The 24,712-nt window shown below is 40.7% G+C and overlaps 1 protein-coding gene across 1 annotated transcript in view; it reads right to left on the reverse strand.

The window, feature by feature from the left end:
• Positions 1–2,133: 2,133 nt before the first annotated feature.
• SEC23B (SEC23 homolog B, COPII coat complex component) overlaps positions 2,134–24,712 on the reverse strand; it is a 46,134-nt gene continuing 23,555 nt past the window's right edge. Inside the window, exons 12-20 of the mRNA XM_070419853.1 lie at positions 22,303–22,392; positions 21,475–21,581; positions 19,768–19,921; positions 16,243–16,320; positions 13,186–13,347; positions 10,436–10,522; positions 8,649–8,804; positions 8,248–8,313; positions 2,134–3,937 (exon numbers count right to left, since the gene is read on the reverse strand). Of these exons, the coding sequence (XP_070275954.1) occupies positions 3,848–3,937; positions 8,248–8,313; positions 8,649–8,804; positions 10,436–10,522; positions 13,186–13,347; positions 16,243–16,320; positions 19,768–19,921; positions 21,475–21,581; positions 22,303–22,392 (990 nt within the window). The 3' untranslated portion in view covers positions 2,134–3,847. The remainder of the gene's footprint in view (positions 3,938–8,247; positions 8,314–8,648; positions 8,805–10,435; positions 10,523–13,185; positions 13,348–16,242; positions 16,321–19,767; positions 19,922–21,474; positions 21,582–22,302; positions 22,393–24,712) is intronic.

Raw genomic sequence — 24,712 nt, forward strand, 5'->3', positions numbered from 1 at the left:
ATTTTATTTTTTTTTTAATTTTTAAAAAATATATATTTTATTGATTTTTTACAGAGAGGAAGGGAGAGAGATAGAGAGTTAGAAACATCGATGAGAGAGAAACATCGACCAGCTGCCTCCTGCACATCTCCCACTGGGGATGTGCCCGCAACCCAGGTACATGCCCTTGACCGGAATCGAACCTGGGACCTTTCAGTCCGCAGGCCGACACTCTATCCACTGAGGCAAACCGGTTTTGGCAAATTGTACCCTTTATATGGGCGCAGTTTATTGCATGTAAATTATACCTCAATAAAGGTGTTAAAAACAAAACAAGAATCAGTATTCTGTGCCAAGCTTACTTCTCTTCTCATCCTGAGCAACTTTACCCCACCTTCATGTTAATGACTCTCAAAGCTACTTACTCCTCCTACAAGCAAATCCACATTAATTACTGCCATCCTGCTCACACTTTGTTATATCTCACAATGTCCGAGATTAAAAATGTATCCCCCCCACAGGAAGACACCTTTCCTTCCTTTTCTGTAAGTCAGAGAATGGTCACCCAAGCCAGGAACCCAAACTCATCCTCTTGCCTAACCATCCCTCTGTAACCTGTCTATACACATTCCTCTCTTCAGACCGCACTTGGATTCCAGATTCCTCCCATCTATCCTGTCACTTTTCCAGAGTTTTAAAAACTTATAACTGATCATTTCATACTCTCAGCTAAATCAGAGGCTTTCTTTGCCTTGAGATGGAATTCAGAGGCACACAGGGCTCCATGTGCCCCTCTTGGGACGGGGCACTAACAGGTGGAACACTAACCCCCACCCTCCACGTTCTACCTGGAAACAGTCGCATCTTCTACGTTAGGTCACCCAGTAGTGCCCGTCTGCCCCCAGCACTGCAACTCATTTTCACTTGGGGTGAGCTGGGTCTACCACATTCTTCTGTTAATTTGAAACAGAAAGGCCCAAGGAGGAAGTTTCTTTAAAAAAATTTATTTTTTTAAATTGATTTCAGAGAGGAAGGGAGAGGGAGAGATAGAAACATCAATGATGAAAGAGAACCATTGATTGGCTACCTCCTGGGGATCGAGTCTGGACCCCGGGCATGTGCCCTTGAGCCAAACCGGCTAGGGCCCAAGGAGAACGGTTCAGCCTTCATCTGGTTACACAGTTTTATGTACTCTTTTATATGATGTAACTCAATTAAAAATTATATCCAAAAAGTAAGAAAAGTATTCTATGGAAAAGTTACAGAAAATAAACGCTCTTGGCCTTTAAATGTAACTGTTAAACACCATAAGATGGGAAACCCTCCCAAGAATGCAGAGCAGAGGCAAAAAGACAGTAAGGACATACAAATTCAAAAGACAGAGCATCAGAATCAATCCAGATGGTCCAACATCCAATTAATAGTTCCCAGCTTTACTTTTCTACTTAGCACTCATTCTAATAAATTATGTAATTTACTTCTAATGTTTGTTTGTCTCCCCTCACTAGAACATAAGCTCCATGAGGGCAGGAATTTTTGTCTTATTGGCTACCTTCCCAGTGCCTAGAAGACTACTCCTATATATAGCAAATACATTAGAATTACTTGTTGCTTGAATTAGTTGCTCCAGAATTCTGAAAGATAAATTTATCTGGGGTTTAGAATTTTACACTCAGCAAAGCTGTCAAGTATGAAGACAGAAAGATTCATTGAATTATCTTCCATATACTTTTTTAAGGAAAAATCATGTTAGATGGAAAAATGACTTAGGGAACAGAAGAGTAGAACCCAGGAGTCCAAGCAAAAAGGAATTCCTGGATGATAGCTGTCATAGCAATTGGCCTATGTTTAAAGGGAACATTAATAACCTCTAAAGAATACTCCATTCAGTAGGATATGAAGCTAGAATTCCTTAACAGAGAACAAAAATCTTCTCTCAAAGAACAAAAATTAGAAAGTCTAGGGAAAACAATAGCAAGTATAAGTCAAAATCCAAAAGGTAAGCAAACCAACCTGTGGAATGCTAGAATGTAGGAAAAGTGATTTTTGTCATTAGGGATGTTGTCCTTCAAGTGGCACAGGGACTGGGACATCAAACCCCTGGAGAAAAAGTTACTACTACCTGACTCAGATATGAACAATATTTACCACGACTGTGCAGATAATCTTTATTAGTTTTCAACTTCCAGAATCAAGTTTCAGATAAAAGACATTAACTATGGTTACAGATTAGATTGTAAATTTTATGAACCATGATTATATACAAATAAGGTATAGCTGATCACAGCTGAATAGAAAGGTATTAAAATCCTCTTTCTTAAAATGGGAATTGAGATATACTAGCTAAAACTGATACATCAACAACAAAAAGTTTGAAAGAAAAGGTTAAAAGCAGTTACCTCTGAAGAGTAGAGTCTGGGCTTAGGGAGTAGAGGAAATTGATATGGTTATAAGCTCTTTAGGTTAAGTTTTTTTGCTTTTGTTTTTCCCCTTTTACCATGCATATATTACACTTTGATTTAACCCTTTGTATGCCATAAGCGTGTAGACGCAACCTGCGGACCTTCCCCACACGCCACACGTGTCTAGAGCCGCAAACCTCGCATATCAACCCTGGTCGCCCAATTTTAAAATCAGACTTGTTAGTGACATCTCTGGGTTTGTAAACAAAATTATGGTAACTTAAATTTGTAAATATTCCAGCGCATATGGGAGAAATTCCAATTCCATGTATAGGTCTGCCACTCAGATGCGCGAGAGATAAACACTGCGACGCTTGAGATTTTTTTTGTTCATTGTGACACTTGAGATTTGTTTGTGTCATGAATTTCGTGCCTAAAATGGTAAACATGATGTGCATTCTTCATTACTTTTTTACATATTTTGTCTTTGGAGCATCAACAAAATTTAGTGTTTTCGAGGCTTTTCGTGTTGACGGTTTATTTTTATTTTGCACTGGCTTTTGTTGATATTTCTGTAGAATTGAAAATTATTGTTTTATCATTGAATTTATTGTTGTAATATGTTATATTGTGCAAATAAAATTCAATCCCCATAAATGGCATCAGATGAAGAAATAATCGAACCAAGCACCTCGCAAGAAGATGACATCCTTTATTCAACTCCAGAGTCGGGTGATTTTTTAAATTAAATTCAAAATATCATGGCGTGTGGGGATGGTTTGTTTTGGACGCATGGCAGTTAACTGGTTAAAAGCAGTACCTGTTCAAGTTATTTTACTTGTGCCCAAGATAAAGTGTTGTCACTCTATTAGAGCCACTCCTTATGTCTACCTAGGCAGGCCTGTTTACAGGGAATGTTGTGAGTTAGGGACAGTGCCACTCTAGACCATTCTACCTCAACAAAGCTTCACTTATTTCAAACTTTTCCTTTGTCTGTTAACAGACAGAAAATGAGGATTAAGCATAGGAAATATATTTTGGGGCTGTCACTTAAAAAATACACATACACACACAGACATCAGGAAATCAAATTTGTATTAGCATTATTTTAGCCAGTGCTTTCTTTTGTCATTCAAATTTATTTCCTTTCTGACCATTATGGTTTTCACCAAAACAGGCTGCCAAAATAATCACCTTTGATTTTATATAGACTGTAAAGTTAGAATACAAAAAGCATATAAACATTTATAAGTACCAAAACATGTATGACGTTATATGACATTATAATTTTATAATGCAAGAAAAGAGGCACAGATAATACAAATAAATTATAGTTACATACAACACTTCCTTTGATTATTTATTAAAATCCACAAGAAAAGTAAAAGGAATGCTATTAAGCTTTTATAAACAACAATGAACACAATGGACAGTGTTTTCTTTAATTTCCAGCTCACGTGCCCAGCTTAAGAGGCACTAGAGACAGCCAGCTTCTTCAAATGATCCATGAATACCTGCAAGCTAACGTCATCAGTTAGGATGGGTGCTCCCGTCTCCTGAAATTTAATGATAAAGGTTAATTGGTAGGTATCTTAAAAACTATTTAGAATTCATGAATTATTAAGGACTCAGAACATTTATAAGTGCTGCCCCTCTGCTATGTGAACTCCCATCAAACCCCATCCTTTGCCCAGCTAATTCATTCAAATGAAGTGTCAATTCCTCACAAAACCCCCCTCTGACCCGCTAGGCTCACGCCATCCTGCTAGTAGACAGTTCTGAGTATATGCTCTTCTACTTCCCCTCTCTCCACAGTTCTAATGACTCATTCAGAGTCTGGCTCCCCACCAGGCATAGACTCCTAGAGGCCTGCACACCCTGCCTCTTATCTTCCCCACTACTCTGCCACAGCACCTAGCCCAATGCTCCTAAATGCCCTGCTTACAACAGAAGCTTTTTAATGGTATAGTCACAAATGAGTGAATCAGTATCTCCACTAAAAAGATGGATATTTGTACTATCAGAAAATTCTTACAATTTATTTAGTGTTAAGGGAAAGAACTGAATAGAAATATCGATTTCTAGTAAGACCCCAAATTTGTTTTTTGTTTTTTTACAGTAAGAAAGAGCCCGGCTGGCGTGGCTCAGTGGTTGAGCACTGGCCTATGAACCAAGAGGTCACTGGTTCGATTCCTGGTCCGGGCGCATGCCCAGGTTGCAGGCTTGATCCCCAGTGGGGGGCGTGCAGGATGCAGCCGATCAATGATTCTCTCTCACTGATGTTTCTATCTCTCCCTCTCCCTTCCTCTCTCTGAAATCAATAAAATATATTTTTTAAAAAGAAAGAAAAAAAATATACACCTGATATACACATTTTATATCACCTAAATATATAAAAGATATTTAAAAAGAAAATGGTACTGCCATTATTTTTAATGTATTTTTATTGATTTCAGAGAGGAAGGGAAAGGGAGAGAGAGATAGGAACATCAATGATAAGAATCATTAATTGGCTGTCTCCTGCATGCCCTCTTTGGGGGATCAAACCCACAACCCAGGCATGTGCCCTAACTTGTAATCGAACCGTGACCTCCTGGTTCATAGGTCCATGCTCAACCACAGAGTGACCCCGGCTGGGCTGTACTACTATTATAATTAGAAAATTTTGGAAGATTAAAATTAAAAAAGACTTCTAGGAAGAAGTAGATGTACTTTCCCTATTCCTTCCTCTAGGTATAACTAAAAACCCTGGACATTTTATATAAAACAAACATAAGAAGACTCTGAAAGGTAGAGAGAAGATAGTAGACAAATTAGGGACCCTGGGATCCAAGGAGCAACACAGCGGTGAATTCCCTGGGTTTTCTGTTTGCCTCATACATCTCAGACTTGGGGCTGCACTAACTGGATTCAATGGAGAAGAGGAAAGTCTCAAGTCAATAATCTAAGCTTCTATTTCAAGAACTTAGAAAATGAATAAAATAAACATAAAACAAGCAGAAGGAAGAAAATAAAGATTAAAGTAGAAATTAATGAAACTGAAAATGGACAATAGAACAAGAAAAGATATTCTCCCCTCTTGCAAGTGGCATGGTTGTCTATGCACAAAATCCCAGAGAACTGCCCAGCCAGTGTTGCTCAGTGGTTGAGTCTTGGCCCATGAACCAGGAGGTCAAGGTCCAATTCCTGATCAGGGCACATGCCTGGGGTACAGGCTCAATCTCTAGTAGGGGGCATATAGGAGGCAGCCAACTGATGATTCTCTCTCATCATTGATGTTTCTCTTTCTCTCTTCCTCTTCCTTCCTCTCTCTGAAAGAAAAAAAAAAAAGAAAATCCCAGAGAATCTACAAAAAAACTCCCAGAGAAGTAATAAGTGATTTATTAAGGTCACAGGATACAAAATAAACATATAAATACCAATTGTATTTCTATATACCAGAAATGAACACTTGGATACTGAAATTAAAATAATACCACTTGGGTTGCGGGAAACGAGTTAAGTCGGCTCGCGTGAATTGCGCGTACTCCGCGGGAGCCGTCTTAAACTCGGTTCATATAGATTTGCGGTGGAGTGCGGGAAACGTGTAAACTCGGGCCGATTGTAACTGCGTGTTACCAAATATTTCATTTCAATCGAACCCATACTTCAAAAGATATAGGCATTTTAACGCGACATCTTATATTTTGGCGGGAAATTCACCCGCAACCCAAGTGATACCAGCCCTTGCTGGTTTGGCTCAGCGGATAAAGCATCGTCGGCCCGTGGACTGAAGGGTACCGGGTTCAACTCCCTCCAAGGGCACACACCCAGGTTTTAGGCTCGATCCCCAGTAGGGGGCATGCAGGAGGCAGCCGATTAATGACTATCTCTCATCATTGATGTTTCAATCTCTATCTCCCTCTCCCTTTCTCTCTGAAATCAATAAAAATATATTTTTTTAAAAATCACAATACCATTAACAATCACTAAAACAAAAAAAGTGAAAATATATAACAGTGAATAAAGAAATCAAAACAGAATTAAAGCGCTGGCCGGTTTGGCTCAGTGGATAGAACATCGGCCTGGGGACTGAAGGGTCCCAGGTTCGATTCTGGCCAAGGGCACATGCCCGGGTTGTAGGCTCGATCTTTAGTAGGGGGTGTGCAGGAAGCAGCCAATCAATGATTCTCTCTCATCGTTGATGTTTCTATATCTCACCGTCTCTCCCTTCCTCTCAGAAGTCAATAAAAATATATTAACAACAAAAAAAAGATTTAATAAATGGAGAGACACACTGAGTTCATGGGTTTAGAAGACTCAATATAGTAAAGATGTCAATTCTTTCCAATTGATGTAGAAGTTTAATGAATTTATATCAAAACCCCAACAAGATTTTTTTTTTTTAAATATATTTTATTGATTTTTTACAGAGAGGAAAGGAGAGAGATAGAGAGTTAGAAACATCGATGAGAGAGAAACATCGACCAGCTGCCTCCTGAACTCCTCCTGCTGGGGATGTGCCTGCAACCCAGGTACATGCCCTTGACCGGAATCGAACCTGGGACCTTTCAGTCCGCAGGCTGACGCTCTATCCACTGAGCCAAACCGGTTTGGCCCCAACAAGATTTTTTACATACATAGACAAGATAATTCTAAAATTCATATGTAAACGCAAAGAAACTAGAATAGCAAAGACAATTTTGAAAAAGAACAAAATAGGGGGGAAAATCAGTCTACATGATTTCAAGACAGATATAATTAAGATTTTGTGGTGTTAGTAGAGGGAGAGAAACATTGATCAATAGTGTTTTTTGCAATAGAACAAAAAACCCAGAAATGGACTCACACAAATATGCCCAACTAATCTTTGACAAAGATAAAAGCAATTCAGTGGAAGAAAGTTAGCCTTTTCAACAAATGGTGTTTGGTCAATTAGACATCCATTTGCAAAAATTAAAGTTACACCTCATATCTTATACTAAAATTAATTCAAAATTGGTCATGGACTAAAATATAAACATAAAATTAGAAAAACAAACACAGGAGATCTTCAGGATCTAAGGCTAGGCAAAGAATGCTTAGACTTAGTACCAAAAGCACAATCCATAAAAGGAAAAACTGATAAAGTGGATTTCATAAAAATTAAAGTGTGCTCTGTGAAAGACCCTGTGAAGAGAATGTACAGACAAGCTACAAGTGAGAGAAATATACACACACCACATAATTCAACAAAAGACTAGCACCTTTTAAAAAAAATTTTCACCTGAGGACATGCTTTTATTGATTTCAGTGAGAGCAAGGGAGAGGTAGAGGAAGAGATGTTCCCATTGGGGGAAATTGGGTAAAGGGTATAGGAAATCTCTGTATTATTTCTTACCACTGCATATAAATTTACAATTACCTCAAAAAAAGTTTAATTTTAAAAATGTTATAAGAAAACAGAAGGAAAGAAAAGACTTATTTGAGAAAGACATAAATGGTTGGAATAATTAGATAAAGAAGGAACCAGAGGCTGAAAAGTAAAGAAGACAAGAAACAATGGTGAGCATTTGTGATGCTTTTGCCTTGCCCTCTTAGAAAAGACAAAGGAAGAGAGGGAGGACTTGGGGCAATGCTGCTGTGTCTATGAGAGCCAATGAAGGCCACACTATGGTGCTCTGTCCTCGGGCCTGAACCTGTCATATTATGCTGTGTATTGCAGAAAGGGATCCCACACTGGGTAGACACCCACAAACCCAAAGCTGTGTTCAAAGTTTTCCCCCCAGTAAATTTCCCAAGTTATTCTGTCTCTGTGCCAAAAAGAATCCAATTTGAAACTAGTGTTTTTTTTTGTTTGTTTTTTAAGTAACCGGGCCACTTCCCCAAATACCTGACAATTTCTTACCTGTCCCCAAGCATATAGGTTATTGTGTGTCTGAGATGGGTTCACTTTGGACAAAAGGAAGCGAGCCTTAAAAAAAAAAAAAAGATTTAAAGATTAAAGTGGCATTAATATTAGTATACTAGGGGGGGAAAGTTTTACATTTCTTTTGTTAGCAATTTTTTACTGCACAGGAGTACATTTCTTTAGCTTAAGGCCAATAGCTGCTGATTTATTAGGGCTCCAGAAACACAAAATGTATTTTATTTTGACAATCCTCTACTTTTACACTATCATATTCTGACCGCTCATTTAAAAAGAAGTCATTATTGGAAGTTTATCTGCATGTCAATTTATGTCACTACATAAAATATTAACCATGCTACTATTTGGATTTGCCATAAAAATGTATCATAAAAACCAACCTGACTGCCTCCATGCTCTGTGTTAATGTAACGTGGCATTGGGAAGCGCGCTTGCAGAATTTCTTGAGCATCATCCACCGGTGCCTGCAGAAGGTGCTTGAAGTTTTCATATTCAGGCATGTCCTGGTACCCAGCCTTACGCCACTGGGCTATGGTCTACACCAAAACAAACAAACCAAAACTGTGGAAATGCTGGAACAATAGCCTTCTTTGACACTTCTGACATTCTAATACCACCTCTCCACCCCCAAACTTGCTTCCAGTGAAGAAGCCTTACATCAAGAATGACAGGTTTTGCACAGCCAGCATGGCTCAATGGTTAAGCATCGACCTATGAACCAGGAGGTCATGGTTTGATCCCCAGTCAGGACACATGCCCAGGTTGCAGTCTTGATCCCCAGTGTGGGGTGTTCAGGAGGCAGCCAATCAATGATTCTCTCATCATTGATGCTTCTATCTCCCTCTCCCTCTCCCTTCCTCTCTGAAATCAATAAAATATATTTTTTTGAGGGGGGGAGAGAAGAATAACAAGTTTTCCCCGGCCGGTGTGGCTCAGTGGTTAAGCACTGACCTAAGCCAGCAGGCGGACATCCCACAAGTGGTCCCGGACAGTGAGAGGGAATGTCGTGCAACAGGCCTCTAGTATCTTTATAAATAAGCTGAAATGCTTTCACATGCGAACTGTTAATCTGATATCAGAAAGAGAATTCTCTTTAGATGCTTCCTTCTGCAGCCTCTTCTCCCTTCTGAGAGTTTTCATTACCATTTTCTAGGTCTTAATTTTTTGACTGACTGGTGGCATGGAGGAAATTACCATAAGCTAACTTGGGTCATAAGAACACCACCTACCAGCAGACTTAGAGCTTTGGAAGGTGAGAATGATGTCACATTGTCTTTGTCATTAGAACCAACCACTTGCAAACAGAAGGTGCTCAATAAATGCATGGACTTATTGTTCTTAAAGGAACCAGTGGGAAAGGCAGCTGGTCACAAACAGCCTTTGGTCTAGGACCATTACTGATGGCTTACCATGACTGGCAAACTGGGTGTTAATATGCTGAAAAAAGTTTAAAGTTATACAATGCTCATTAGTATTAGAAAATGAATTCTAAGTTATTAACAGAATTCTGAAACACAATTTGTATGTTTTCAGGACATCTGAAATCATTTCTAATGTACAGACACTAGGAAGTCAAGTCAACCACCAAAGCAACTTACTGTAGGTAAAGAATGCACAATAGAAGAAAAAGAGTATCTCCCTGAATATAATGCTCAGTTAAAGAATTTTCGTCAGAGGAACCATTCCCTTTCTTAGGGAATGAGCCACTTTGAGAAAGAAATGGACTCTGTCCTAAAAGCCATCCATAGTCCTCCTAGAGGCCCACGGGCCCAGCCTAAGGTTCACTGCCACGTTATCTCAAATAAAAACTTTAGTCCCAAACACGTATTTACTACTAACTCTAACATAACTCTGAAAGGGTAATAGTGCATATAAGTTTAATGAGGAAAAGTAACGGATCTTGCCTGACAACTCAGAAAGCAATAACTTATGGTAATTTGAAAAGACCACCTGAGATTTACTTACAGCAAATATCATTGGAATTACTAATATACAAATACCCCAGGGACTTGAAAAAATATTTTATTCACTAGAATAAAAGCCACTGTACTCATTATAATAAACTATGGGTTTCCTAAGCCCAGATTCTTGTTGCAAATGCATAAAACCCTAAATTAATAAGAAAGTAAAAACAACAGTAAGAAAAGAAATTAAAATATCATCTTACCTCACCAAGATAAATGACAATTTGGAAGAAAGTATCCATCAGCAAAATTCTGTCAGCTAGAATGCTGCTGCTGTCCAACAGTACTGGCTAAAGAAAAAGGGAGAGAGATGACATTGGTCTTCCCTGGTCCCCACATGGCCAAAACAGCAACCACTGGCACCAGGTGCGCTGGCTCGCAGCTTCTTCTTGTCATTCCCACTTTCTGCTTCCTGACTTAACAGTTCTAAGTCTCAACTTTGTAAAAGAAAGAAGCTCCAAACAACCCCTCATCAGTTGGGAAGGGAGATTAATGACGTCTTTTGCTCTAAAAGAATAACTTCTGAACCAAAAGTTATTCCAAACTTTCTGTTTCATGCTGACAAAGGATTTTATCTATCAGAGACACATTCTCTCAAGCCCACATAGGGATGGCTATATGAAAAAGCACAGCTTTTAATACAAGTTTGGAAAGTTTACTGCAAAATATATTTTTTTATGATTTCCTTTTCAGTAATAAAAGTAACTTATACTTATTAAGGGAAATCTGAACCCAATGACAAAAAATATTGATAGTTTGGTTTATTTCCATATAGTTTTTACTAGTAAATCTTGTGGACTTTTTAGAAAACGTAATTTAGAAAAGTCCCTATCTTAACACATTGCGTACCGCATAAAAATCTCTAAGACATACGCCAGGGACCGCATGTTTTTGGGCACACTGCACGTTATTTAAATCATCATAATGCACTTTAGGTGTTGCTTTTCAATAATTATAACATTTTTATTTACAAAAACAATTAAACAATCAAACAATTAAAGTTCCTAGTACTTTTTTAACGTATGGTACTGCGTAAAACATTTTCCTCTATGAAGAGGGACCAAACAAAATTTACATAAGTATCTAGATTCGCTCCTTTCTCCACGGGCGTGAAAAACGAGAACACTCGTGAGCGGTCGGTCCCTAACAGATGGCGCGCGAAACACGAGAAAACTCCTGAGCGGTACGAAATGTGTTAATTTTTTTCATGTAATGTTTTTAACATAAGGATGTATCTATTTTATGATGTTACATAAACTGTGAATATTTCTTAGATTACTTTTTTTCCTACTATTGAGCATTTGGATTGTTTTCAAGTTTTCTATTCTAATGGTTTATTTACTATTTCTTTGAACAAAGCCTTTTCTGTATATAGGAATATATTCTTCAGAGAGAATACAAGACATGGAATTACTGGGTCAAAGTATCTGAACACAATGAAAAAAGTACCTACCCATTTTTTAAGTTTTTCACTTGTAATCCTGCCTTCCACAGATAATAGCTTTACATGCCCGTGACTTTTTCCTATATATATATATATATTTAAGACTCAGAAATAATGTTTAACTACTATAAAGACCCAAAAGTTTTCTTTTAGTTTTGCTCTATGAGTAAATTTGCTAAAAAAAAAAAAAATACAGTAAAACTTCAATACAATGGACTAATTTAGGGAAGGGGGTGTCCGTTAAAGCCAAAAGTCTGGCTCGCCTGGTGTGGCTCAGAGGTTGAGCATTGACCCAGGAACCAAGAGATTGCTGGTTTGATCCCCAGTAAGGGCACATGCCCAGTTTTGGGCTCAATCCCCAGTGGGGGGCATGCAGGAGGCAGCTGATCGATGATGTTCCTCTCTCATTGATCTTCCTATCTCTCTATCCCTCTCCCTTCCTTTCTAAAAATCAATATTTTTTAAAAAAAGCCAAAAGTCCGTTATATGATAAAGTAGGTTTTCCAAATATGTATGTTTAAAAATGGACAAATTAGTTCGTGTATCTGTTTTTACTTTCATAAACATATTTGTGGAATTGAAACTAAGTATGTATGAAAAATTTAATTTCATAGAAAAGTTTTCTATATATATTACAGTAATTTTAAATTTAGACTGAATAAGTCTAGTAAGTGCATGCATTCACCAGTTACCAAGAGTAAGCAAATGCACACGGCTGGGGCATTGCTTAGTGCAAGTACATCACTAGCACGTGTTAAAAGTGCTGTAGGGACCTAGCTGGTTTGGCTCAGTGGATAGAGCATCAGCCTGCGAACTGAAAGGTCCCAGGTTCGATTCTGGTCAAGGGCACATGCCCAGGTTGTGGGCTTGATCCCCAGTGGGGGACTTTCAGGAGGCAGCCGATCCATGATTCTTTCTCATCATGGATGTTTTTATCTCTTCCTCTTCCTTCCTCTCTGAAATCAATAAAAATATATACTTTTTAAAAAAAGTGCCGCACTAACCGGTTTGGCTCAGGGGATAGAGTGTCGGCCTGCGGACTCAAGGGTCCCAGGTTCGATTCCGGCCAAGGGCATGTACCTTGGTTGCGGGCACATCCCCAGTAGGGAGTGTGCAGGAGGCAGCTGATTGATGTTTCTCTCTCATCGATGTTTCTAACTCTCTATCCCTCTCCCTTTCTCTCTGTAAAAAATCAATAAAATATATATTAAAAAAAAAAAAGTGCTGTAGAAAATCACACCATGTGACAAAACAACCAATTACCATAAACAATGCACTGTGATCACTCGCTAATCATTCCCTGAATGTTGTTTACGAGCAGTGACACCTGAATTTAAAAAGGTACACGATAGCTGTAGATATGTAATATTTATTTATGTCAGTGAAATTACTAGTGTTTTGTGCAACATATGGCCTATTGCTAAAATTTGTTAAAAATAAGTGAATTAATAACCAAAAAATAAGCATTTTAAAATTAACTGGGAGAAAGGCATTCGTGTAAAACCTTACCTCTGGTGGTCCATGGAACGAGTAGGAGTAGAGAATGGGCTGGATCATGATGAGGGACTGGGTCAGATCCTGTCTGGCAAAATGGTGTCTGTAGTAGGACGACTCGTCAGGACTGTTGTTAAACACTTGAAGAAACGGAGATCTTCTCAGATGGAACATGAACTGCATTCACAAAGAAAAAAAGACAAACGCATATAGCTGTAACCTCAGATACCCAAGAGTAGACTTGCTTTAGGTCTCTGAAGCAGGAGAACCTAGACTTTAAGAAAAAGGCCTCTGGGTTCATAAAACAGAGAAAAAAACGCTGGTACCAGGGGCTGAGGGAAGAGGGAAATGGAAAGTTGTTGAATGGGTATAGCACTTTAGTTTTGCAAGATGAAAAGTCTATAGATTTGTTGCACCGCAATGTGAATATGGCTAATACTAAACAGTATATTTAAAATTGGTTAAGATGGTAAATTTTGTGTTTTTAACAATTAGAAATTTTTAAAAAGTATTTTTAAAGGGTAGGGGAAGTCTCTGGGTGTGTCGAAGGTTGCACATAAAATGGGCAAGATAAAGCGTTTATTTCTGGAGTCACTGGGTTGGGTTGCAGAGGCAGAATGTTTGCTGTCAAAGGGGTCACAGTCCAGTGGGGAAAAGGCACATTTGGGGCAGCATGTTTTGAGCCCCTGTATAGGCAAGTACTGCTACAGTGGGGTGGGCTGGAGGGTCAGCAGGAGACTTCGTCACAGTAACAGCAAATGAGAGGTTAGAGCTCAGACACAGGCTAGTATGTGGAGTGAGGTATGTAAAGGAGAGAGGGACAAAATGATGATGGTGGAGAGGTATGTGCTTTACCCTGAGAATTAGAAGGTGGAGGGCAGACTTTTAACTCACTCTGAAGAGTTACCAGAACATGGAAATCAGCTGCCTTGAGAACTATAAAGCTTCCCGAGATTCCACATATTGAAGCATTGTTCCTAAATGATTATCACGGCTGACGTTCCATGCGTCCTATGTGCAAGGCATAAAGCACTTGACAAGAATTATGCAATCCTTCCAATAAGCCCATGAGGTAGGTTCTCTTACCATCCCTAGTTTACACATCAGGTAACCAAGGGGTAGGTAGGCAACTTGCCCAGGGCCACTTGCTACTAAGTGGCAGAGCCAGACTCTAATTCAGACCGTTGGCTTCAGCGGCTGGGCTCTTGACCTCTATCCTAGATGCCCCAAGAGAGGGGATCTTAAAACCAACTTACTCAGTGGTTTTCATACTATGTGTGCTCCTGAGTTTTAGTGAAACCACAAGGCCCTGGGAGTGAGGTGGTGGAGTACTGTGGTGGGACCCAGTGGGTCGGGTGGTGCCTGGGCAAACTAGAGCAGCACCCAAGTCAGTCTGCTTATGTACTAGCTTTTAAGATAGTCCTCTGGAAGGAAGGGTTCCACAGCTATACAAAGACTCCAGACTAACTTCTTCCTTTTAAAGAGGAAACCAGCATTCACAGGGGTCTGGGACCTCATCCAAGATCAGCAGCAGCAGAGCCAGTGCTGGGAGTTGGCCCTGATTCTGGCTCTTTCTACAACACTGCTCAGCCTCAAGTGCTCGGGCACAGGCCGGAGAAGAGGCACACATCAGGTACCACACAGCCCTATCCTGGGCCAGGGGTCGAGTAAGGTGACCTCTGAGCCCTTTTTAACCCTAAGAGTCAGAGCTATACAAGTTCATGATTGAAAACTGTGTCCACTGCCGAGACTGGTTTGGCTCAGTGGATGGAGCGTCGGCCTGCGGACTGAAGGGTCCCGGGTTCGATTCCTGTCAAGGGCATGTGCCTGGGTTGCGGGCACATCCCCAGTGGGAGATGTGCAGGAGGCAGCTGGTCGATGTTTCTCTCTCATCGATGTTTCTAACTCTCTGTTTCTCTCCCTTCCTCTCTGTGGAAAATCAATAAAATATATATTTAAAAAAAAAAAGAAAACTGTGTCCACTTTCCAAAGCAAGTATTTGAAAGGATAATGCACATTTGGATATCTAGGTCCGCTTTTTTCAAATTTATTCCTCATAAAGGTGTCTCTGAGGGAAGATGAAATAAAGTTGAGTTTGCTTCCAGTGCTGGAAAAGCTGCACCAGCGAGGAGCCCAACCTGAAAGGCCCAGGCCCCAGCTGTGGAGCCATGGCTCACGTTTACAAAGTACTAAATACTTGACTGGCCTCAGCTCATGTAACCCTCACAGCCACCCACTGAACTAAGCTCTAGTTTCCTCATTTAAAAATGGGGATGAAGCCGAAACCGGTTTGGCTCAGTGGATAGAGCGTCGGCCTGCGGACTGAAGGGTCCCAGGTTCGATTCTGGTCAAGGGCATGTACCTGGGTTGCGGGCACATCCCCAGTAGGAGGTGTGCAGGAGGCAGCTGATCGATGTTTCTCTCTCATCGATGTTTCTAACTCTCTATCTCTCTCCCTTCCTCTCTGTTAAAAATCAATAAAATATATTAAAAAAAAAAAAATGGGGATGAAGGTTCAGAAAAGGTAAATGTCCAGATCTCTGACAACTACTTCAGGTTCCCCCCACTACCCCTCCTTTCCCTTGTCCAATGGCTCCCAAATGCTTAGTTTCTGCAAAAAACAGTTATTTACAGAAGCTGCTTATTGTTCTCCTAGTCATGACGCAGCATAATAACCATGGACATATCATTAAACATCTGTCATATTAACATGGTCTCCTTTTATTATATTCATCTTCCTATGTGCTTCATTTTTTTGTTTGTTTGCTGCTGAGGTAGATGACTGTCCACCCAGAACTTCTATAAATTAGAGATATTTGTTGGGGCCTTATAGAACGATCCTGTTTTGCCTTTCCATGAAAGTTTATACAGTTATTTTCTCTTCTTTGCGTGCCATCTCTGTCTTCTGTAGTGCTCAGGAACTGCCTCTCACAGAGACAAGTGAAGAACCTTCATCTCCTGTAACCTGAGTCACAAAACATACCAAGTCTTCACTTTGCCCTGAGAACAGCGAGTTTTATTTCTATCACAATTTATTCTTCTAGTATTATTTTAGAAATGTATATTACTTACCTGAGGATACAGAGAGAAGGAATCTGATAACCTAAAAGAAGTGGGATCTTCCTTGTTATACTGTCCAAACTTCTGACACTGTTGAGAGAAAACAACAAAAAGCAGGAGGAAAACCCTAAGTTAGTGTCACCTGAAAAAATCCTTGGAGTAAGAGCTACATTTCAATTTCAACTCTGCCACTGACTGACTGTGAGTCCCAGACCAGCACTTCACAGCCATAGACAGGCAGACACATCCCCCGAGTGTTGTTAAAATGCAAATTCTGGTTTGGCAGACTGGGGAGGGACTGGGGATCCTACATTCTAAACAGCACCCAGGCCAGGCTGGCCAAACACGACTCTGACTAGTGAGGGGCTAGATGAGTTCTCAGGCACCCCTTCCATTAAAAACAAATAAGCAAGCCCTGAACAATTTGGCTCAGTGGATAGAGTGTTGGCCTGCGGACTAAAGGGTCCTAGGTTTGATTCCGGTCATGGGTACATGCCTGGGTTTCGAGCTTGATCCCCAGTAGGGGGCGTGCAGGATGCAACCGATCAATGATTCTCATCATTGATGTTTCTCTCTCTCCCTCCCTCTCCCTTCCTCCCTGAAATCAATAAAAAATATACATATTAAAAATGAAAACAGCCGAAACCGGTTTGGCTCAGTGGATAGAGCGTCGGCCTGCGGACTGAAAGGTCCCAGGTTCGATTCCGGTCAAGGGCATGTACCTGGGTTGCGGGCACATCCCCAGTGGGGGGTGTGCAGGAGGCAGCTGATCGATGTTTCTCTCCCATCGATGTTTCTAACTATCTATCTCTTTCCCTTCCTCTCTGTAAAAAATCAATAAAATATATTAAAAAAAAAAAAAATGAAAACAAAGAAACAAACAAAAAACCCTCTAAGACCATGAAATATTACCAATTATATATCATCCTTGATGTTCCACCATTCTGTAACTAAATTTTCTTCCTTTCAAAGGCAAATTTATGAACAATGTTTTCTCTTTCTGCCTTTATTTCCTTTTAATTTCACACATTTCCTCTGGCCATTAGACAATCAGGCTGCCCCCCGTTTAAAGAAAGCCCATCTCTGACATTCACCTTCTTCCCACCAAATCTGATGTCTCTGCAGTTCTCCTCTTCCTCAACTCCCTAACACTCAAGCCAAGTGACTCCCCACACTCTTGGCAACTTTCTCCTTCAGCAGTTGAAATAACACTTTCCTATTTTCCGTCAACCCTCCAACCAATCCTTCTCTGCCTTCTTCAACAGCCCCTAATCTTCCTACTGCAACTGAGGGCTCCTTAGAGGTTAGTTCTTGGCCCCCTGCTCCCATCCTCACTGCTTCAGCTACAAATGAACAGTAGAGCCAGACCAATGTCATCCAAATTCCTCCTCCACGGCCAGTGCTGACCTCCACCTGACTACAGGATCGCTCTCTGCGGACACACTTTGCAATTTCTCATTGAGCCTATTAAAAATAAGTTAAACTCTTAACTAAAAAAAGATTCACCTTCCTCCACCCTAATGCTGCTCTCCTTTTCTACCTCACCTTCATTCTTGCAGTTACGCACCCTTAGAACTTGAGTCAGTGCTGATTTTTCTGTTTTTTAATTTCACATATAGTTTCACCAAGTTTTATCAATTCTTTCTTTAGAATTCATTCTGATTCCAAACCTTCTTCCACTTTAATTGTACTGCTGCCACCCTGGTCTTGCTTCCCTTGAGCCTGCAAACCCCTCCATCAGTCTCCTTAATAGTGTAGTCTTTTCTCTTTCCAAATTTACCTCGTATGGCAGTGGTAAATGTAAATACAAGAATCATGCTGCTATCACACCCCTGCTTGGGAACCACACCTAAGTTCCCTTTCTCTCTAACGTTAAGGCAACGACAACTTTAAAATGAACACATTTCATAATTAAGCTGCACTTTCACTGCCTCTCTCCCCACTGCACGATCTGGCCTCTGTGACAGCCTCCTAGCCAATGTCCCCAGCATAAGCTGAATGCACAGCCACCTCCCACAGGCTTGGGCCCTCCACTTGGCAAGCCTTGCTTTGTTCTCTCCTACTATCCCACTCATTATTAAAAGACTTGATTCATGGCTCACTTTCCACATAAAGCCAACCACTTGCTCAAGTTTCAAATTGTGTTTGAAATGTTGATACTCCCTGGAGGAAAAAAATGGTTCCGCGAAACAGCAAGGGCAAGCAAAGAGCTAAACAAAGTTAAATATGTTTCTTTACTGGGCTTTCAGTGCCTCTGATCACAAATACCTGCCATGAATTTCCAAGACAGTAAAAGTATGAGGCATGACAGTTACTGATTTATTGGCTCGTGGCTGCAAACTCACCCTTTCTGCCTGGGTTCTTTAAAAACGTTTCCTCTGTGAGCTGGCACAGTGCTGAGCTTTGTCAGAGAGGATGCTGGAGGCAAGGGTTTGCTTTTGGGTTCCTGTGTGTGCAACCCAGCAGTAGCGTTATGGCTTCCCCAGGCCCGGCTCCTGGAGCACATGGCAGCCAGCAGCTATCCCATAGCTTTTCCTCAGCCTCCAGTGTGGGTTTTCATCTAGTTCAAGAGGGTGAAATTCATGGCACAACACCATGGCACTTCTCTGCCTAAGACCCAGTGAACCATGGCCATGCCTTCCCACCTAGGACTAGACAAGCCTGGGGGTGGGGTGGGAGGGTTAGGGGGAGCTCTTCCTTGGGTGCTCTACCTCAGCCTAGAAGCAGTGGTTGTGCCTTTTACCTGCTATTCTTATACTATTTTGCATTTTCTTCACATCTTACTACACAGCCCTCATTATTTCATTATTCCAGTTCCAAGATAGTAATTCTTGATATAAACCTTTCCCTGTTGAGATTACTGTGTGGCTTTACTCTTCTGATTAGATCCAGAATGACACATTAGACATCTCCCTACACTCACTGGGCCATGGACCCCTATTTCCAAAAAAAAAAAAAAAAAAAAAAAAAAATTTAAAAAATCTCCAAGATCTGGATCGAAAATACAGAACACAGCATTCACAGTGACTCATCTAAAAAAACTCTCAAATACACAGATTTGCATCATTCTCTAAATGTCCTGTGCGTGTTGTTTCTCCCAACTGTAATGTAAGCCCTTGAAGAAAAATGCCTATTTAATAGTTATCACTCTCAGAATGTTGTGTTTGGTATTTACCAGGTAAGCAACTGATAAATTCTTGTTGACCTTGTTTGCTAAAAGTAGAGCAGAGCCCTGACTGGTGTGGCTCAGCAGCTAGAGCGTCAGCCCACGGACTGGAGGGTCGAGGGTTTGATCCCCAGCCCCGGTCGGGGTGTGTGCGGGAAGCAACCAATCAATGTGTCTCTCTCACATCAATGTTTCTCCCCCTTTCTCTCTCTAACCTTCCCCCCTCCCTTCCATTCTTTCTTAAAATCGGTGGAAAAAATATCCTCTGGTGAGGATGAACAAAAAAAAAAAAAAGAGAGAAGGGGGAAAAAAAATAAACAAAAAGTAGAGAGAGACCAAGATGGAACCAAGTGCCACAGTTCCCAACTTACCAGTCGAATGAGTTGTCGGTCCAGCCACCGGAGTATATCAGGCCCCTCCTCTGACTCCGCTCGGAAGACTCCCAGCCGGGCCATCAAGACCGCTGCAGCCTCCTGGTCAAATGCTGCCTCTATGTGTTTGAACTGACTCTGTGCATCTGCCCAACTGACAATCCCAGAGTTAATACATGCTTATTATTGAGGAGACCAGAAAGCCAGCTCTTCACTAAGATAAAGAAACCTAAGTCCTGTTCCTTCATCTAAAACAACACAAATTCAAACTGCACTGTCAGTAAAGAATCACAGCAGTTTTACACTCATTTTCTTTTACCCTCATGTGATTTCTGAAGGCCTTAAGTACAAAAGAAAATTATAGAGAACTTCCCAATATTCTAGAAGACATCATGAAAATAGATACCCAAAAGGGACCAGTGTTCCTTCCTCTAATTCAATCTTACAAAAATCTAAGTCTTTACAAATTCACAAAATGTCTTCCCTGGCATCATGGTAAAGAGAATGAGCACATATACAAGTTTTCCATATGAATAAAGACAATATAAACAAAGCTAAAAGACAAAAGATAGACCAGGAACAGGTATAAGCAACAAACAAAATATACAAAGAGTCCCTGCAAATCAATAAACAAGGAAAAAAACAGGTTTTATAAAATGGGCAGAGGCTATCACAGAAGAAATACATCTGCTCAATAAACAGGGAAAGTGATCAACCCATTGATAAATGAAATAGTACATATAAAAGTGACATATTGCTCTATATTTGCATGTTAAAGATTAGTAATACCATCCTATATAATAAAAGGCTAATATGCAAATTGACTGAACGGTGGAATGACCAGTCGCTATGATGCACACTGACCACCAGGGGGCAGATGCTCAACGCAGGAGCTGCCCCCTGGTGGTCAGTGCACTCCCACAGGGGGAGCACCACTCAGCCAGAAGCCTGGCTCATGGCTGGTGAGTGCAGTGGCAGTGGTGGGAGAATGTCCGACTGCTGGCTTAGGCCCACTCTCCATGGGGAGCTATCAGTCAGATATCCCCTGAGGGCTCCTGGACTGTGAGAGGGCACAGGCCGGGCTGAGGGAGCTCCCCACTCTACTGCCCAAGTGCATGAATTTTGGGCACCGGGTCTCTAGTTATTAATAAGAAGCCAGGGTATTCTCCTTACACTACTAAGGAAAACACAAATTAACTTAAGTAGTTTTGCAGTATCCAAAATTCCACTTCTATGAAATGACTGGAAAGAAATACTCATGTACACAAAGACCTAGAACTATGAAGGCAGCACTGCTGGAAGGAAGGTAAGACCTGAAATGGCCTTTAGTAAAGGAGTGGTACATCCCATCCAAACCATGTAACAGCCATTAAAATGAATGAGTTAGCACCTTATCATGCTATTGACAAAGAAGTCCTTGATACATTATTTTTTAAAGGAAGGTCCGTGTCCTTTTTTAAATTAATTCTAGGGGGGCCGGGGATGGAGACAGAGAGAAACATCGATGTGAGAGAGAAACATTGACTGGCTGCCTCCTGCATGCCCCGGACTGAGGATCAAGCCTGCAACCCAGGCATGTGCCCTGACCAGGAATCAAACTGGTGACCTTTTGGTGCACGGGGCGATGCTCATCTAATTGACAAATTATCTTTCATAGGGCAAAACATTGGTCAGTAGCTCAACAGAAAGGAAACTGGGTTTGCTCACTTTCGGGCAATAGTAGTCACACGGATGCGTCTCTGGGTGCTGGAGTGTTGATACTGCGTGACAAACTGGATGGCACCTCGGCCTCCTTGGGGGATCGGGGCGTTGTGCTGCAGGGTGAGAGGCCATACACTGCGTTACTGTTCTAGACATGACTCAAACGCACAGTCAGAGCACATGGGCTCTTCCTGAAATGACTGACATGGTGGTGACGGTGAGGTTCTTGAATTTTGAATGGTATACTTATGATTTGTACATTTCATTCTTCATAATTTTTACCTCAATAAAAAAAAGAACCAAATTCAAATAAATACTGACATCAAGTTAATGTTATGCATACTGAAATGTTTGGGGATGAAACACATTGATGACTCAATTTGCTTAGAAATGAATCAAAAATAAGGTGGATTGATGAATAGGTAAATATGTGACAAAGCAAATACAGTAAATGTTAATTATGGGATCTAAGTTGTGGGTATATGAATATTTGCTGTACAATTCTTTTAATTTTTACGTTTTAACTTTTAAAAAATAAAACATTGGGGAAAGAACACACCCAAAAATTCACTAATAAAAAGAATTAAAGAAAAAATCACCAATATAACAATGGCTGATAAAAGCCATTACTCTTCTAAGACCTTATCAGTTCAACAATAAAGTGAGGAAAACAATCTGCTGCCTAACTCTGACAAAACCCTGGAGGGAATTAAAGAGACCATGCCAGACTGGCAGCATCACTTTGTGCAGAAAGAAACCAGAGGCCACCAGTCTTGTAATAAATCAGAAAACACAACAACGAGATACAAATATTTATGAAGAAATCCAACTCACCTGATTGACTACTTCAAAGTAAATGCCGAGTGTAGATGTGGCATCCAGGGCACAGATTTTCCACTGACTCGTGCCACCGACACCAAGCTCCTAAGGGTGAGAAGAGAAATTAAAACAAAACAAAAAAGCTACTCCTGTTGTTAAATGCTGATGAAGAAGCACAGACACTGAAAAGGATAGGGCACTTAGAATATCTCGTTCCAAATGAAAATTTAACTGAAAAAGTACAATTATGAATTATAATACGGTTTAACATTTATATTTACAGTCCTATGAGCTTTCTGCACTGGTATTCTGATCAATTTTCATTAATCACAAAATATATCTGTATATTTACATGTACAAACACATATACATACACTTTGGCACCTAACACTAAAATCAAATGAAAGAAACAAATCATGGCTGGGGAAAAATAAGAGAAAAGAAAAATAACTATCTTCTTAGCTTGAAAGTTTTATGCACTTCTTTCATCATTACTAGAACAAGAAATAGTTACAGAATGTTAGCTAATATTCATTTTTAATCTAATTCCTTTGTGCAAAAGTTACATATAAGTTCTTGGTAAAAGAACTGAGATTTTAGTGGTATGAAGGCTGCTTTGTTAAAAAATTAATTTCAGAGAGAGAGAGAGAGAAACATCAATGATGAGAGAGAATCATTGATCAGCTGCCTCCTGCACCCCTCACTGAGGATCAAGCCTAAAACCAGGCATGTATGTGCCTTGACTGGGAATCAAACCATGACCTCCTGGTTCATGGGTCCACGCTCAACCACCGAGCCGAGCCACACTGGCCAGGCTGAAGACTGCTTTTTATTGACTAGTTGAATGACTCCAGTGATAAATATGAGGTTCACTAAAATGTGAGCAGTATCACTGTTTTAAGCATGCCATCTGGAAGAAAAGGCTGTAGGTATCAAAGATACCTAGAATCACCTACTGAGATAACTAGACTCTGAAACATACATGCTATCATTCTAGAGATAGCGAGTATTACACATTTTAACACACCTCATCAAAATAAGGAATGCCATGGCCCTAGCTGGTTTGGTTCAGTGGATAGAGCACCGGCCTGCGGACTAAAGGGTCCTGTGTTCAATTCTGGTCAAAGTCACAGGCCTAGGCTGTGGGCTTAGTCCCCAGTAGGTGGCATGCAGGAGGCAACCGATCATTGATATTTCTCTCTCCCTTTCCCTCTCCCTCCCTCTCTGAAATCAATAAAAATATGAAAAAAAAGAGGAAAGAGGAATGCCATGTTTAGAAAGTAATGTGATTATGCATTAAGAGTCATGATATCACTTTTTTCTTTTTCCTTGCAAAAATATTTTAATAAGTATTTCTCCGAGGCAAGCTGGGACAGTCTGTGAAAAGCCAGCTGGCCCAGATTATAGAAAGCTCTGGGGTGCTGGTATTTGCAGTTGCTGGTTCAAGGGCAAATTCATGAGATTTGGAAACAGAGGAGCAAGTGGAAGGGATGATGGAAATTGATGCACCCAAGGCATAAATTTGAGTCCCCAGAGATAAGGCCACTTTCTAGGTAACTTCCTGCGGAGGAAAGGAAACTGAGAAGAGCTAATGTTCAGTCAACAGAGATGAGGGCTGAGTTCATGGAGATTAGAACATAGCTAAAAGGCTGTCAAAGAGAGAAATGTCATATGAGGCTTGAGCTCCTGGGTTGATGGGGTGCTCAGGTCCATGCTGAGGTCCCCCCAGTTCAACTGGATTTTAATGTACTGCCACCTTTGAGGCCCTGCATGAGCGTTTCAGATACCCACTCCTCCTCACACAAACCCCCTCCCTGCATGGCCCTTACCTTTGTCTGTGAGATGCCAGAGAGCCCTGGAGCACCTCACAGCCCTTTCCACCCAACACAGGTACCCTCTTACTCCTGTGTTTCGGGTTGTAATTTCCTCCTTCATGCAATCCCATGTTCCTTTCAGTGTTCTTCTAGGATCCAGCAGCATTATTAAAATTCTCATCTCTTTCCTGTTATTTCTAGAGGTCTGGGGTAGACTTGAAGGCTTGTGCATATGATCAATCCACTATCTTTGATACCGTATTGACCCTTCTGCTTTCTACTTTCTAAAAAATCCTTACATAACATGCTCGATAACATGCTCTCTCAATTTCCAACCTACTCATTTGCATGGTACTTTAAATAATCTTTGCTGTCATTTCAGTAGAATCTTGAGTATACGTTCATGCCATCATTTCAAATGGAAGGTTTCTAAAGCGACCCTGGGCTCCGGCAGAGGGAGGGCAGAGCAGATTAGAGTCACGTGAGGAGAGACTGGGGTTTGTGGTTCTGAGGAGAGAGCTGAAGGGACAGCTGCCAGGATTCCTGTGCTGAGTCCCTCTCCCACACCTCAGAGGCTATCTTTCCTGGGTGGAGCACGCCACTCCATGATA

Source organism: Myotis yumanensis, unplaced genomic scaffold (genome assembly GCF_028538775.1).
Source record: "Myotis yumanensis isolate MYYU_CA2020_CCGP unplaced genomic scaffold, mMyoYum1.0.hap1 SCAF_7, whole genome shotgun sequence".
Taxonomy (NCBI): domain Eukaryota; kingdom Metazoa; phylum Chordata; class Mammalia; order Chiroptera; family Vespertilionidae; genus Myotis; species Myotis yumanensis.